We start from the raw sequence: 13,368 nt of genomic DNA, 5'->3' as shown, positions 1-13,368 counted from the left end.
ACCTCTCTCTCCCTCTTCTAACGTAGTGGGGGCAGGCAAGAGAAATAAGGCAGGCAAAACTTAACATGACAAACCACAGAACATAAATGGTTAGATTAATTTGCATTGCTCAGGTTAAATGTGATTCCATTCAATGATGATAGACTCTGCATAATTTGTTGGGTTTGGTACAAAATGAAAAAAGTAGAGAAAAAGTACTGTTAAAGACACTAAAATATAAAACCTTTTCCTTTCCTTGCAGCCCCTCTCTCCCTCTCAACCTGTCATGGAGCTTTTAATTTTCTATTTAATGTCATGATGTCATGATCCCCTGGGCTAGAGGATATTCACAGGGCAAATGCAGACCCTCACACGTGTCTAAGGCCCTCATCATACAGCTGAGCATGAGCAAGATCCACCAGTTACCAGGCTTCCCTTCCTGCCAGCTGCTGGACCCTTCTACCATGACCTGACCACAGGTGGGGAAGTAAATCTTCCCCTCACCCCAACCAATGTCAGATGGGTGACTCCCAAGGGATTTCAACCACCCAGAGTGATGCATTCAGTACCTGGACTGGGGATTCGCCCCGCCCCAGGCCCCAGCGAAGTCTCCTGCCTAACATGTCAAGGCACTGCCGACCTGAACAGGGCCAACTATTGCCATGCCTCGCCCCACAATGCTGTGGGGCACATGTACTCAACCTAGACCCTCCCTGCCTACACCTAGGTGCCCACCAAGTAAGGTTAACAGCAGAACATAGGCCTTTCCCTGCAAATGTGACCCAGTTGGCCTGCAGCAGTGGTGGGATAGGAGCAGGGAAGCAGCACCCAGGCAGGGCCCAGGGTGGCAGAGGGCAGAAGAGCCAGCAGCTAAGAACCAGACCTGGAAGGTAGAGGGGAAAGGACAATGCCTGAGCTGAGGCTTTAAGCCTCACTCAAACCTCCAGCACATACTCCATTGTCCCACAAGACTTAATTTACAAAATGTAAATTCAAAGATAAAAATTAACAAAAACTTCAAGACAGTGACCATGAAATATTAAACCTGAAGCAGGAAGCCCTTCTGAGTATGGGTCCCTATGCAACTGCACTGGTTATATACTTATGAAGCTGGCCCTGGTCTCTACTGATGGTAGTCTCCATGTGGGAGGTGACTGTAGTTTTCATGGGAAACATTCTGCTTTACCCTGTTTCCTTTGCTACCAAGAAGCTCTTTCAAAGGGGCAGAAATATCTTCTACTGGCCACCTCAGCTGAACATGCCCCCAACTTCTCGGAGTTGGACAACCCATCAGTTGGCCCAGTGACACCCAGGGCAGTTCCTGCCCCTCCCCCAACCTCTACATTCCTTCATGTGGAGCCAAGGAACCACCAAGGTTCTCTCTTGTACACCCTTCTAGAGTCACATAGTATTAGAACAAGCATAATACACTTTAAGCCTCATTGGTGCAGATTACTCCAAAAATTTATTTTTGAAATTTCTAGACCAAAACTGGGCATCAGTTGTTATGTTTGTGGTAAACTTCCAAACTTTAAGAAACATATGCCAACCTATTCCACATGAACATATCATGTTCTACTCCACTGGCAACACTAAAGTAAACCATTAGCTTTCTACAGCATCTCAAGTACCTATTCAAGGAACAAGATGGCAGTCTCTCCTTGTTGTACCTCAATCATTACAAGAGATTTTCTTGTAGACTCCTTCACTTAGCTTCATGAGAGGATGTAAGAGAAAATCTTTGAAGCCTGCACTCTCAAAATATCAATGACCATAATGTCTTTCCCTCCCCAATCATTTTCTTATATATACTAGAAAGAGGATGATGAGGTGATTATTGTGGTAATAGTGCCAATTTTATCATCTTCCTGTAAAGAGGGATCTGTCCCAAACTTCTGAGAGCTGACTGATTGCCCTCTTAAAATGTGGTTGACATTTTCACCTTGTATTTTCAGTATTAGATCATGGCCACAATTCTAAGACAAAGAAAAAATCCCATTCACCCTGTGACAAAATGAAGTCAGATATTTGATAAAATTTAACATTTAACTAATGACTTAAATATTGAAAAATATATATTCATTATTTTAGGCACTGATACCAAATTGATGAAGGAGGTCAGTATCTTACCTCTAGAATTCAAAATCATCTCAATAAAATTAGAAAGAGGAATGCAACTAAACAAGGGAAGTCATTAGATGGAAATATACTAAAATATATATGTATATATAAACCTGATTGTGTTCTTTTAGCACCTTCAATTCTACCTCCATTCCAGAGTTAGCTTGAATTTGTTGCTGAAGTAACTGCTGCATATGTTGGAAAGAAATGATGATATCCTTGAAAAACACATAAATATACTATATCAATTTTTTAAAGTTTTAAGATAATAGTTATGTTTCTAAACTCATTCTTCAAATATATTTTCTAGTTTATTAACCCATTATTCTTACAGTTAATTTTAATACTTTATATTAAATTAATTAAACATTTTGCAATTTAATATCTAAAATAATTTCTATTACATGATTTCCTACAAAGTAAAATTTCCAAGACTCCCTCAAATAATTAATAGTTTTTTAAATGACTGTAGACTCTAAGACATTATTGAAAAATATGAAGAGTTCAAAACTAAACATTTGTTGGCTTTTGCCTCCCAAATAGTAAATATATCACTAATAAAATGTCATATGGGCTATAATATTATAAAATGTCATAATGGGATGTCATGGTATGCATTCAGAATCAGAAAAAGGAAACAGGAGTAATTTTCTCTCGCACACCTTTAAGAATTACAAATATCAAACAGATTCAAATAAGAGCATACTATCCTGAAAAAGCACACACTAAGCATAAATGCATTTCAATAATTATCTGCTAGGGTACCACTGGTCTGAACTATCAAGGAAAAAAACAAATTTATTTTTTAATGGAAGTATATGTGAGACTGCTTTAAAAAGTATACGTGTCCATTCCATACACATTAACTGAGTGCTTACTATGTGCTATGCACTGTGCTAGGCATGACTGCATATATTATTTAACATGTTTATTTCCCACATTGTATCTGATTTTTAAACTATTTACTGGCTTCCAAAATTGCTTACTTGTTTTTCTGCTTGAACACGGGTAACCTCTTCATTAATCTTCTTATTTAATTCCAATTCCTTTTAAAATTTGCACAATTTTAGTTACGATATAAAATTGAACAAATCCTACATTAAATTCAGTGCTCAACAAATTTGGGGGTGTCATGACCTATTATTACCTCAGAGGACCCATATTTGTTTGTGGTTGTAACAGTGACTTCAGTCAACTGAAGAAGGTATTATACACCCAATACAGTCTGGTGCAAACTTGTAAATGTTAAAAACTACAAAATTTCTCATCTCCAAAGCTGTTCTGGAGATACCTTCAATACCACAAGATTAATCAAAACCATATTAAAGTAGAAATAAAATGGTTAAAGCCAAATTTTATTGTCCTAAAGTCTTGCTGATGGCAAAAAATATCTAATAAAAGAAAAAATTCCTAATACCTTAATCTTTTTACTATATATTAATATATTACTTTACAAGGACCATTTTGGTGTTATAATCCTGAAATTCTAATTTTATAAACTTGAATACATTTAACCAAATACCATGTTGAGTCTTTCTTGAAGTTCTTGAAATTTCTGTTCTTTAATTGTCAGATTGATGTTTTCTTCTCCCATCTTATATTGACATGTGACCTTGGACTTTATCAAGTCTGAGGCTACCTTTTTTAGTTCCTTAACATAAGAGACATATCAAACAGAAAATTAGTATGTATATTTTATCAAAGCAAGGTACTTTCCTGACAGCTTCAAAATTCATCTTTAAACCTATAATTATAATTTGCTATATTTTATAAATCAAGATAACATTACTGGTTCATCAAGGTCTATCTCCCCTAGTTTCCTTGGAAGATTAGCAAAGGTGGGAACATAATCTCTGGCTATGAATTAGGCAAAGCCAATCAGAAAGATAGAATGCATGACCCTAGATCTTAAAAAGAATGTACTAGCTAAATGAAGTAACCAGCCAGAATTAGGGTGTTTTCATTCATCACCTATTCAACATCTTCTGAGATAAAAAGATGATAAAGAAATCTCAATTCCCAAGTTTATAAGAAACATTTATGTGAGAAATTCTTACAACACAATGTGATGAATGCTATGTTACAGAAATGTATAAGAAACATAAAGAAGGAAAGTGTTTGAAGGCCTTGAGAAGGCATTACACAGAAAGGTGATATTTGAACTGAATCTTCAAAGATAAATTTGCAAAGAGGACAAAAAAGGGTAGATATTCCAGGTGAAAGGTTCTACATGCACAAAGGCTAGCGTGGTATTTTTCAAGACAACAGAACTAATAAGATACAACTGGAGCTAATACGTTATTTTGGGGGACAGAGTAGAGTATTTGTAGTTGCAACTAGAAATTTGGCAGGATTCAAATATTGAGAGGGATTTGTATGTCAAACTAAAGAGTTTCAATTTTATCCTACAGAAAATAGGGAATTAACCATTGAAAGATTTTGAGTAGGAGAATAACATAACAAGATTTGCATTTCAGAAAAATAGCTACTATGTTGTAGAGAGTGGAACTGAAGATATAAAAGAAGCCTTCATTTGTGAAGTTACTTGTCCACTGAGTGTAGCAAATACCAATCAACCATATTAAAATCCTGAAACATCAACTTCTGATTATACTGCTGCTGTTCTGTATAGACTATACTGAATACTCAGGGATCTGATTTTCACAATCTTCACTACACAGCATCTGAATTCCCTTTGTATTTTAGAAAAACTCTACAATATAAGAGACTACTGACCACCAGAGAAGCTGAAATGCCAGATACTAGCTTTATAAGCATCAGTCCAGGCTCTGCTAATCAGATTTACCTGCCTTGGATACTGGATCAGGACCTTGTATCACAAAGAACAAGGACTACTGCAAATCAGTCTGTTGGCAGACAGTAGGGAGAGTGTAGTAACTTCAAGCTTCCATGGGTGACAGTGATACCATGGCAGCAGTAGCAGCATCCACTATGGTCAGCAGCGATGGTACAAGCTGTAGTAGATAGTTTTCAGCAGTGGAAACTGGTTTTATGTTGTGGTCTAGGATACTGCATAGCCACCCTTGTTTCTAACCATTTTTAAAGTCTGAGATGACCAGTATCTTTCCAATAAATTCCTTTGCTGACTAAATCAGCTTGCAATTAAGAATCTTGACTAATATACTTCATTTTAAAAAGATTTTATTATTTGGATAAATAACAACAAACTTTTCACTCTTTCATAGGAATAAACTGGTTCATGATGGTAGTGAGATTATAGGTAATTTTTATTTTCTTCATTATGCTTATGATGAGTGTTTCCTATATTTTTCTTTTTTTTTTTAAGGGTTGAAAATATAATTTTAATAAGATTTACATGAAAAGGGGTAATACCAATATTCCTCCTTTACCAAAGCTGGTAAAAGTCTTTTGGCTTTCTTACAAATGGTGTCCTTTTAATTCCCCAACTATGAGAGAATAAAATTTTTTTCTAGGAAAAATAGAATGGTTGCAGACTGTGTCTCCTACAATGCTTTAAGTATCAAAGTCACTTGCAGATCCTGGTCTGTTGTCATCTAGCCCAATCACTTTCCTTGTCACTTTCCTTGTCCCAGTCTTTCATGAATGCTCCCATCACGAAATCATCACACAGGTTAGTCCAACCTGGGCCCTCTTCTTGATTTCACTGCAGCCTGTTTAGTTTTTGGGTTCTTCCCAGTTGAACTTGTCTCATTTGTACTTCCGTCTTTTCCTCTCGAAACACTGATGAATTCTTTCTTGGAAACAGCTGATATTAACTTAGCATGCTTTCTAATAGAAAAGATTCTAGCTTCTTTAACCTTTTTTTTTTTTTTTTTTTTTTTTTGAGACAGAGTCTCGCTTGTTGCCCAGGCTAGAGTGAGTGCCCTGGCGTCAGCCTAGCTCACAGCAACCTCAAACTCCTGGGCTCAAGCAATCCTGCTGCCTCAGCCTCCCGAGTAGCTGGGACTACAGGCATGCGCCACCATGCCCGGCTAATTTTCTATATATATTAGTTGGCCAATTAATTTCTTTCTATTTATAGTAGAGACGGGGTCTCGCTCTTGCTCAGGCTGGTTTCGAACTCCTGACCTCGAGCAATCCGCCCGCCTCGGCCTCCCAGAGTGCTAGGATTACAGGCGTGAGCCACCGCGCCCGGCTTTCTTTAACCTTTTCATCAACATTCTTCTGATGTTTTTGAACAGCATTAAATAACTGCACCACAACCTTTGTTGCAATTCTCTGAAGATTTCTGTTTCTTTGTCTTTGACAACATCTGGCTCTACTCTGCGGATCATTTCCCACTCCAGCCTCTCATCATGCTGATTTCTCTTCTCTAGTCTTTCTTGAACTTTTCTTTTTCCTTTTCCAGTGCTTTGTTTTTGACCAGAATGGAGTGTCTACTTTTAGGAATTTTTTTGTTAAGGATATTAGCCATGGCATATGCCCGGCCCACATTAGTCTCAGCATTGGATTCTGTAGTATTTTCATTTTCATCATAGGGTTCAGCATCATCTTCATTGTCAGCTTTTATTGCTTCATCATCAGAAGAAAAATCACCCTGCTATAATTCACAGCTTCCTATAGCACCTTCGCTGTCAGAAGCATCTTTGACCTCATCTTCCAGCTCCGATGCTATGGCGTTGGCTTCCATTTTCATCTTCTTTGGGAATTTTTTCAGCTTTTCCCCTTCATTCACATGTGAGTCCTAACGGCCGCCTATATTTTTCTAAAATAAAAACATTTCTTGTGCAGTTTTTAAAATAGTATTTAAAACTATGGAAACAAGTAAAATCACTGAGAGATTTATTAGAGGATAGAAGATAAGTGATTGAGTCCTAAGGAACTCCAACATACATAGATTGGAGAAGTCAATATAGAAGGCTAAGAATTACAGTCAACTGAGGCAGAAGGGAATCCAACAAAGTGTGGTATCAAGGAAGCTGAAAGAGGAGCAGTAGAAAACAGGACTGCCAATACCTCCGGAGTTCTGCCTGTTACAAATTCAGCCCCCTAGAGAGAAACTCATCCAATTATATCTTGACCTCAAATTCAAAATCCAGGAGAAAGGACTCATTGGTCTTAGGTCACGTACAACCTTTGGACATGTGCAATGCATAAAATAACTGCTAAACTAACCATGTGAGTCAAGAGTTAGGGCTATCTTCTCAGAAAAGCAGGCAGACAAATTAATGTCTGGTACAAATAGAACAATTAGCATATAGCAAAGTAAGGAAAGTAAGTTTGAATGGAGGAGGTGATGTAGACCTTGAGCTGGGCTTTTAAGTATGAGTAGTATGTTGGATAGCTTCCATTTGTCCTTCCTGATTCACTTCATACCCTTTCTCCACATTGCTTCTATGCCCTGTGTGGCTGAAATCTGAGCAACCTCCCATGTTCTGGCCTCTGGTTAGGTTAAATGTGTTGGAGGTATCACTAGATCAATAAATAGGCCAGGGCCGGGCGCGGTGGCTCACGCCTGTAATCCTAGCTCTCTGGGAGGCCGAGGTGGGCGGATTGCTCAAGGTCAGGAGTTCAAAACCAGCCTGAGCAAGAGCGAGACCCCGTCTCTACTATAAATAGAAAGAAATTAATTGGCCAACTGATATGTATATAAAAAATTAGCTGGGCATGGTGGCGCATGCCTGTAGTCCCAGCTACTCGGGAGGCTGAGGCAGAAGGATCGCTGGAGCCCAGGAGTGTGAGGTTGCTGTGAGCTAGGCTGACGCCACGGCACTCACTCTAGCCTGGACAACAAAGCGAGACTCTGTCTCAAAAAATAAATAAATAAATTAAATAAATAAATAAATAAATAAATAAATAAATAAATAAATAAATAAATAAATAAATAAATAAATAAATAAGCCAGGCAGAGAAAGAGTGAGGTATTTCCCCAGCTCCCTCTCTACCTGATCACAAATTGGCAATGGCTCTGTACTTTTACCAAAGATCACAGCTTCTGACTAGTGGCTTTTTTCTAGCATCTGCTTTCATTCCCTTGTCCCTTCAGGTGTGGTAATCATTCCCCCACTACTTTTATCTGTGGGTTGCTTCAGCACCCCTTGTTTTCCTTACCTCTGTCCACAACTGAGTAAATAGCTTTTTCAAACTTTTCCCAATTACCCATTTCAAATGTGCCATCTGTTTCTTGGCCCAACCATGTTTAATACAAGCAAATTGAAAGAAGGCATTTCAAGCATGGTAAGGGAATATGGAAGAAAACAAAAGCAAAAAGGCAGGAGAACTAAGAATTATGCTAATGGCAATAAAGGATTTTGACTAACATGAAAGGAAGATGCTTGATAGGAAATGGTAGCAAACAATGTTGAATATGGAGAATTGCCCACACCATGGAAGCTCTGGAAAGCCTACTGAAGAAGTCTGTGACTTGATTTGGTAGGCAAAGGAGAACTATTTAATTTAACATTCCTTCTACATATACTAGGTACTTACTGTATGTCAGGCACATAAAACTGATACATTAAACTAGTAATATAGTAAACTTAGTCTGGCAAAAAAGAATGAATAAAAAAGCTGCATGTGGTGGCTCATGCCTGGAATCTTAGCACTCTGGGAGGCCGAGCCAGGCGGATCATTTGAGCTCAGGAGTTCGAGACCAGCCTGAGCAAGAGCGAGACCCTATCTCTATTAAAAAAAAAAAAAATAGAAATTAGCTGGACAACTAAAAATATATATAGAAAAAATTAGCTGGGCATGGTGGTGCATACCTATAGTCCCAGCTACTACTCGGGAGGCTGAGGCAGTAGGATTGTTTGAGCCCAGGAGTTTGAGGTTGCTGTGAGCTAGGCTGATGCCACAGCACTCTAGCCGGGGCAACAGAGTGAGACTCTGTCTCAAAAAAAAAAAAAAAAAAAAAAGAGTGAATAAAAACTAGAGAAAACATTGGCTAAGAAACTATTATATTAATCTAGGCACGACATGATGAGTGTCTATACTATTACAAAACAAGAGAATGAAAAATATGAGACATTCTAAAGGAAAATCTAATAGACTGGAATGAAGGAAAAAAGATGATTCCAGAAGCCAGGCACAGTGGCTTACGTCTGTAATCCCAGCACTGTGGGAGGCTGAGGCAGGAGGATTGCTTGAGGCCAGAAGTTTGAGACTAGCCTGAGCAACACAGTGAGACACCATTATACAAAAAATTTAAAAATTAGCCAAGCGTGGTAGCACACGCCTGTAGTCTCAACTACTCAGGAGGCTGAAGTAGAAGGATCGTTTGAGTCCAGGAGTTTGAGGTGGCAGTGAGCTATGATTGCACCACTGCACCTCAGACTGGACAACAGAGTGAGACACTGTCTCTAAAAAAAATATTTTCAATATGAAAAGATGATTTCAGAGTGTCTAGGTGAAGCTGGAAGAAATGAAAAGGGGTCTATGAAATGTTAAAGAGAAAAATGGATAAAAGACTTAAATGTAAGGCATGAAATTATAAGAATTCTAGATGAAAATGTAGGGAAAACTTCTAAATATTGGTCTGGGAAAAGAATTTATGACTAAGACCCCAATGGCAATTACTGCAACAACACAAACAAATAAATGGGACTTGATTAAATTAAAATGCTTCTGCAAAGCTACAGAAATAGTCAACAGAATGAATAGACAACCTACAGAATGGGAGAAAATACTTGGCAAACTACACATCCAATAAAGATCTAGAATCTATAAAGAACTCAAACAAACCGGCAAGAAAAAAACAACCCCATTAAAAAGTGGGCAAAAGACATGCACAATAGTTTTTCAAAAGAAGATAGACAAATGGCCAATAAACATATGAAAAAATGCTCATCACCACTAATCATCAGGGAAATGCAAATTAAAACCACAATGAGATATCACCTTACTCCTGTTACAATGGCTTTTATTAAAAAGTCCAAAAACAATAGAAACTAATGCAGATACAGAGAGAAAGGAATGCTTATACATTGTTGATGGGTCTGCAAATTAGTACAACCCCTATGGAAAACAGTATGGAGATTTCTTAAAGAACTAAATATAGACATATCATTTGATCCAGCAATCCCACTACTGGGTATCTACCCAAAGAAAAAGAAGTAATTTTATCAAAAAGGCACCACTTCTTGAATGTTTACTGCAGCACAGTTCACAACTGCAAAGATGTGGAATCAACCCAAATGCCCATCAATTTATGAGTAGATTAACAAAATGTAGTATATGTATACCATGAAGTAGTACTAAGCCATACAAAAGGATGAATTAATGCCTTTTGCTGCAATTCGGAAGGAACTGGATCCTAAGCAAAGTATCTCAAGAAAGGAAAAACAAACACCACATGTACTCTCTAATAAATTGGAACTAACTGACAGGCAAACAAGTACACAGAGGGAAGTACAAGTCATTGGAAATCAAGCAGAAGAGAGGGGGAGCAGGAGGGGGCAAACCTACCTAACGAGTACAATGAACACTATTCAGGTGATGGGCACATTTATAACCCTGACTCAAGCCTTGTAACAAAAACATTTGTACCCCCTTAATATTTTAAAATTAAAATAAAGAACTATGAAAGAGAGAAATTTGAAGATGGAAAGGAAATAGAAATTCTGCTTCCCTGATGAAAGATATGAAAAATATATTTAAGACCACATTAAACAAGAGAGAAAATGTTCTGAGACACTCTTAAGAAAGCCAAAAAGCACATTAAGCCTGAACCATACACTAATATCATTCTCCAAAAAAGTTCCATTTATATTTTTTGGAATTACAAAAGGCTACACATGATGAATTCCTCCAAATAAAGTTTCAATGTACCAGTGATTACTTTACCTTCACAGACAGCAGGATGGTTTCCTTTGAAAGATGGGTAATATGAATTTTGGAGGTGAGGAAATAATAGGAGATGGGAGAATGAAAAATCCAATGTGTGACCTGTTAACAGTGAAGTTACCAATAAGTCACAAAGGAGATGATCTACAGGTAGTTGAAAATATAGAACTGGAAATTAAGAGAAATGCGAAACTGAAAAAATATATGGGAAGGCATGTACACAAAGTGAATGGTAGAATTAAGAAGTATGAACTCACTGAAAGAAAGACTTGAAAAAAGAAAAACAGAGACCTTAGTATAAAATGGAAGGAAAAAGATAATTAGGGAGTCAGAGGAATTTGTCAGAATAGCAGAAGACCTTAGAAAAGTGAACCATCACATAAATGTCATAAAACTAATCCATGTTACATTTTAAACATCCATCATTTTGTATAAAACATAATATTCTGTAATGAAAAACACAAAGCATCAGAGTGTCAATTAGGATGTTTTGGTTACAAGAATCAGAAAAACATAACTAAATACTAAGGAAATGTACACTCGTATTAACAGGGAACCTAAAGTTAGGTGGGTTCTAATGGTGGTTGATTCAGGCACTTGATATATATTATCAAAGACTAGTTATTTTCATTTCTTCACTTTCTATTCTTGGACTCTTCTTCCTTGGATTATTATTAGCAAGAGGCTAATTCAGGTGTTATACAGCAACTATCTCATTCTGGTAATCTTTTTAAAGAGAAAGCAAAAGTTTCCTTGAAACCACTTCTTGCTTGCCAAAATTGGATCACATGCTCACTCCCGAACCAAATACTGGTCTGAAGAATGGAGTGACATTAATTGGCTTAGTGACAGATTTATCATCTGAGGTGGAATGGATCTTGAGGAATTATCACAATGTTAATAGAGTTTCAGCTAACATTGTGAAAGTTACAGATTGTTTAGAATAGTACTAATTACAAACATTATGTAGAACAAAATGAGTGTACGTGGAGAATCTTTTTATAAGCTGCTTAACATTGAGTAATTCACTTACTCTCTTTGAGTCTCAGTTCCCTCTCCAAAAAAAGAAAAGTTTGGATCCAGTTAACAATTTTCAGATTGCACTCTGAAAAGTCTTAGCAGTTCATGGAGCCCCTATGGGGCTACTAAAAGAAAGAAGAAGCCAACAGGTATAGCTCCAGGTTTCCTCCAATTCTCCCTTCAAGTCATATAGGCTCTCTCTACCTTTATTTGCTTCAATATTGATCTTCAACATCTTGAAAAAACGTTAAAGAAAGATGAAAACCGACAGATTATATTGTTATGGTTCTATGAAATTTAGAGATGGTCTGTAGAAGATAATAGTTTACAGAGAACTAGTTATTATAGAAATAGAATCCAGTTTAAGTATGGAGGAATAACAACTGATCAGTCACAGGGAATTTCAGATTTTTCCAATGAATGAGGCATTTTAAAGGCAAATGAGTCTCATATTTTGGTCTTTTTTTGTTTTTGAGACAGACTCTTGCTCTGTTGCTGCAGCTAGAGTACAGTGGCATCATCACAGCTCACTGCAACCTCAAACGCCTAGGCTCAAGTGATCCTCCTGCCTCAGCCTCCCGAGTAGTTGGGATTACAGGCATGTGCCACTATGCCTGGTTAATTTTTCTATTTTTAGTAGAAACTAGATCTCACTCTTGCTCATGTCTCAAACTCCTAACCTCAAGCGATCCTCCTGCCTCGGCCTCCCAGAGTGCTAGGATTACAGGCCACTGTGCCTGGCCAAGATTAGCATTCTAAAAGTTTTTTCTCCTTCAAGGTTATAAAATACAACAGACTTCCATGTTTTTCTGCATATTTCAACAACTGAAAATGTGGAGCTGTTGTAATCAGTTAAGTCTTATAGGAGAAACCCTAAAATGCATCAATTCTTATTACAATTATTGTTATGAAACAACAAGGACGTGAGGAAAAGAAAGGTAGGGGTAGAAAATGAGTATATGACTGACAAAAGTAAAAACTAATTTCCTACATCTTTCTTTCTCTCTTACATATTAATCTTAAGAGCATAATAAATTAAAATTAGAGACCTCATGAAATGATTTTCCACTGAAAAATATGCTTTTGATTTTATAGTCTTTATAAGCCTTTAAAATATCCTGAACTTTAGTACACTGTCTGTTTTCTAACCATTTAATTCAAAGCTGTTAGTGTAGCAAATAAACAGCACATGCTTTGATCTCATTAAATTACAACTTATAGTTCCTAGAGTCATAAATATTGTGCTCTTTTCTCCTTTACCCCTCCCTTTTCTGGTATGGGGTAGTCTGTTTAATATCACTATCTCCTTGAGTGCTCTGACATTTACTCAGACAAATAGCAGAGGTTATGAATGCTGCTCATAGATAGTATCAGGAATTCTTCATGATTGCCATAATGGTGAACCCAGCATTCAGAACTGTAATACCTAGTTTTATCTAACAACTAATTTTGGTCTGTTTAACT

The 13,368-nt window shown here is 37.3% G+C and overlaps 1 protein-coding gene and 1 pseudogene across 1 annotated transcript in view; both read right to left on the bottom strand.

The window, feature by feature from the left end:
- Window positions 1-13,368, bottom strand: part of CCDC73 (coiled-coil domain containing 73) — a 122,871-nt gene that overhangs the window by 32,584 nt on the left and 76,919 nt on the right. The window contains exons 10-12 of the mRNA XM_076002050.1: window positions 3,623-3,751; window positions 3,087-3,146; window positions 2,214-2,318 (exon numbers count right to left, since the gene is read on the bottom strand). Coding sequence (XP_075858165.1) covers window positions 2,214-2,318; window positions 3,087-3,146; window positions 3,623-3,751 — 294 coding nt within the window. The remainder of the gene's footprint in view (window positions 1-2,213; window positions 2,319-3,086; window positions 3,147-3,622; window positions 3,752-13,368) is intronic.
- Window positions 3,758-7,503, bottom strand: LOC105857472 (RRP15-like protein; annotated as a pseudogene).

Source organism: Microcebus murinus, chromosome 4 (genome assembly GCF_040939455.1).
Source record: "Microcebus murinus isolate Inina chromosome 4, M.murinus_Inina_mat1.0, whole genome shotgun sequence".
In the NCBI taxonomy this organism is placed as follows: domain Eukaryota; kingdom Metazoa; phylum Chordata; class Mammalia; order Primates; family Cheirogaleidae; genus Microcebus; species Microcebus murinus.
This window is presented reverse-complemented; position numbering and strand designations above follow the sequence as displayed.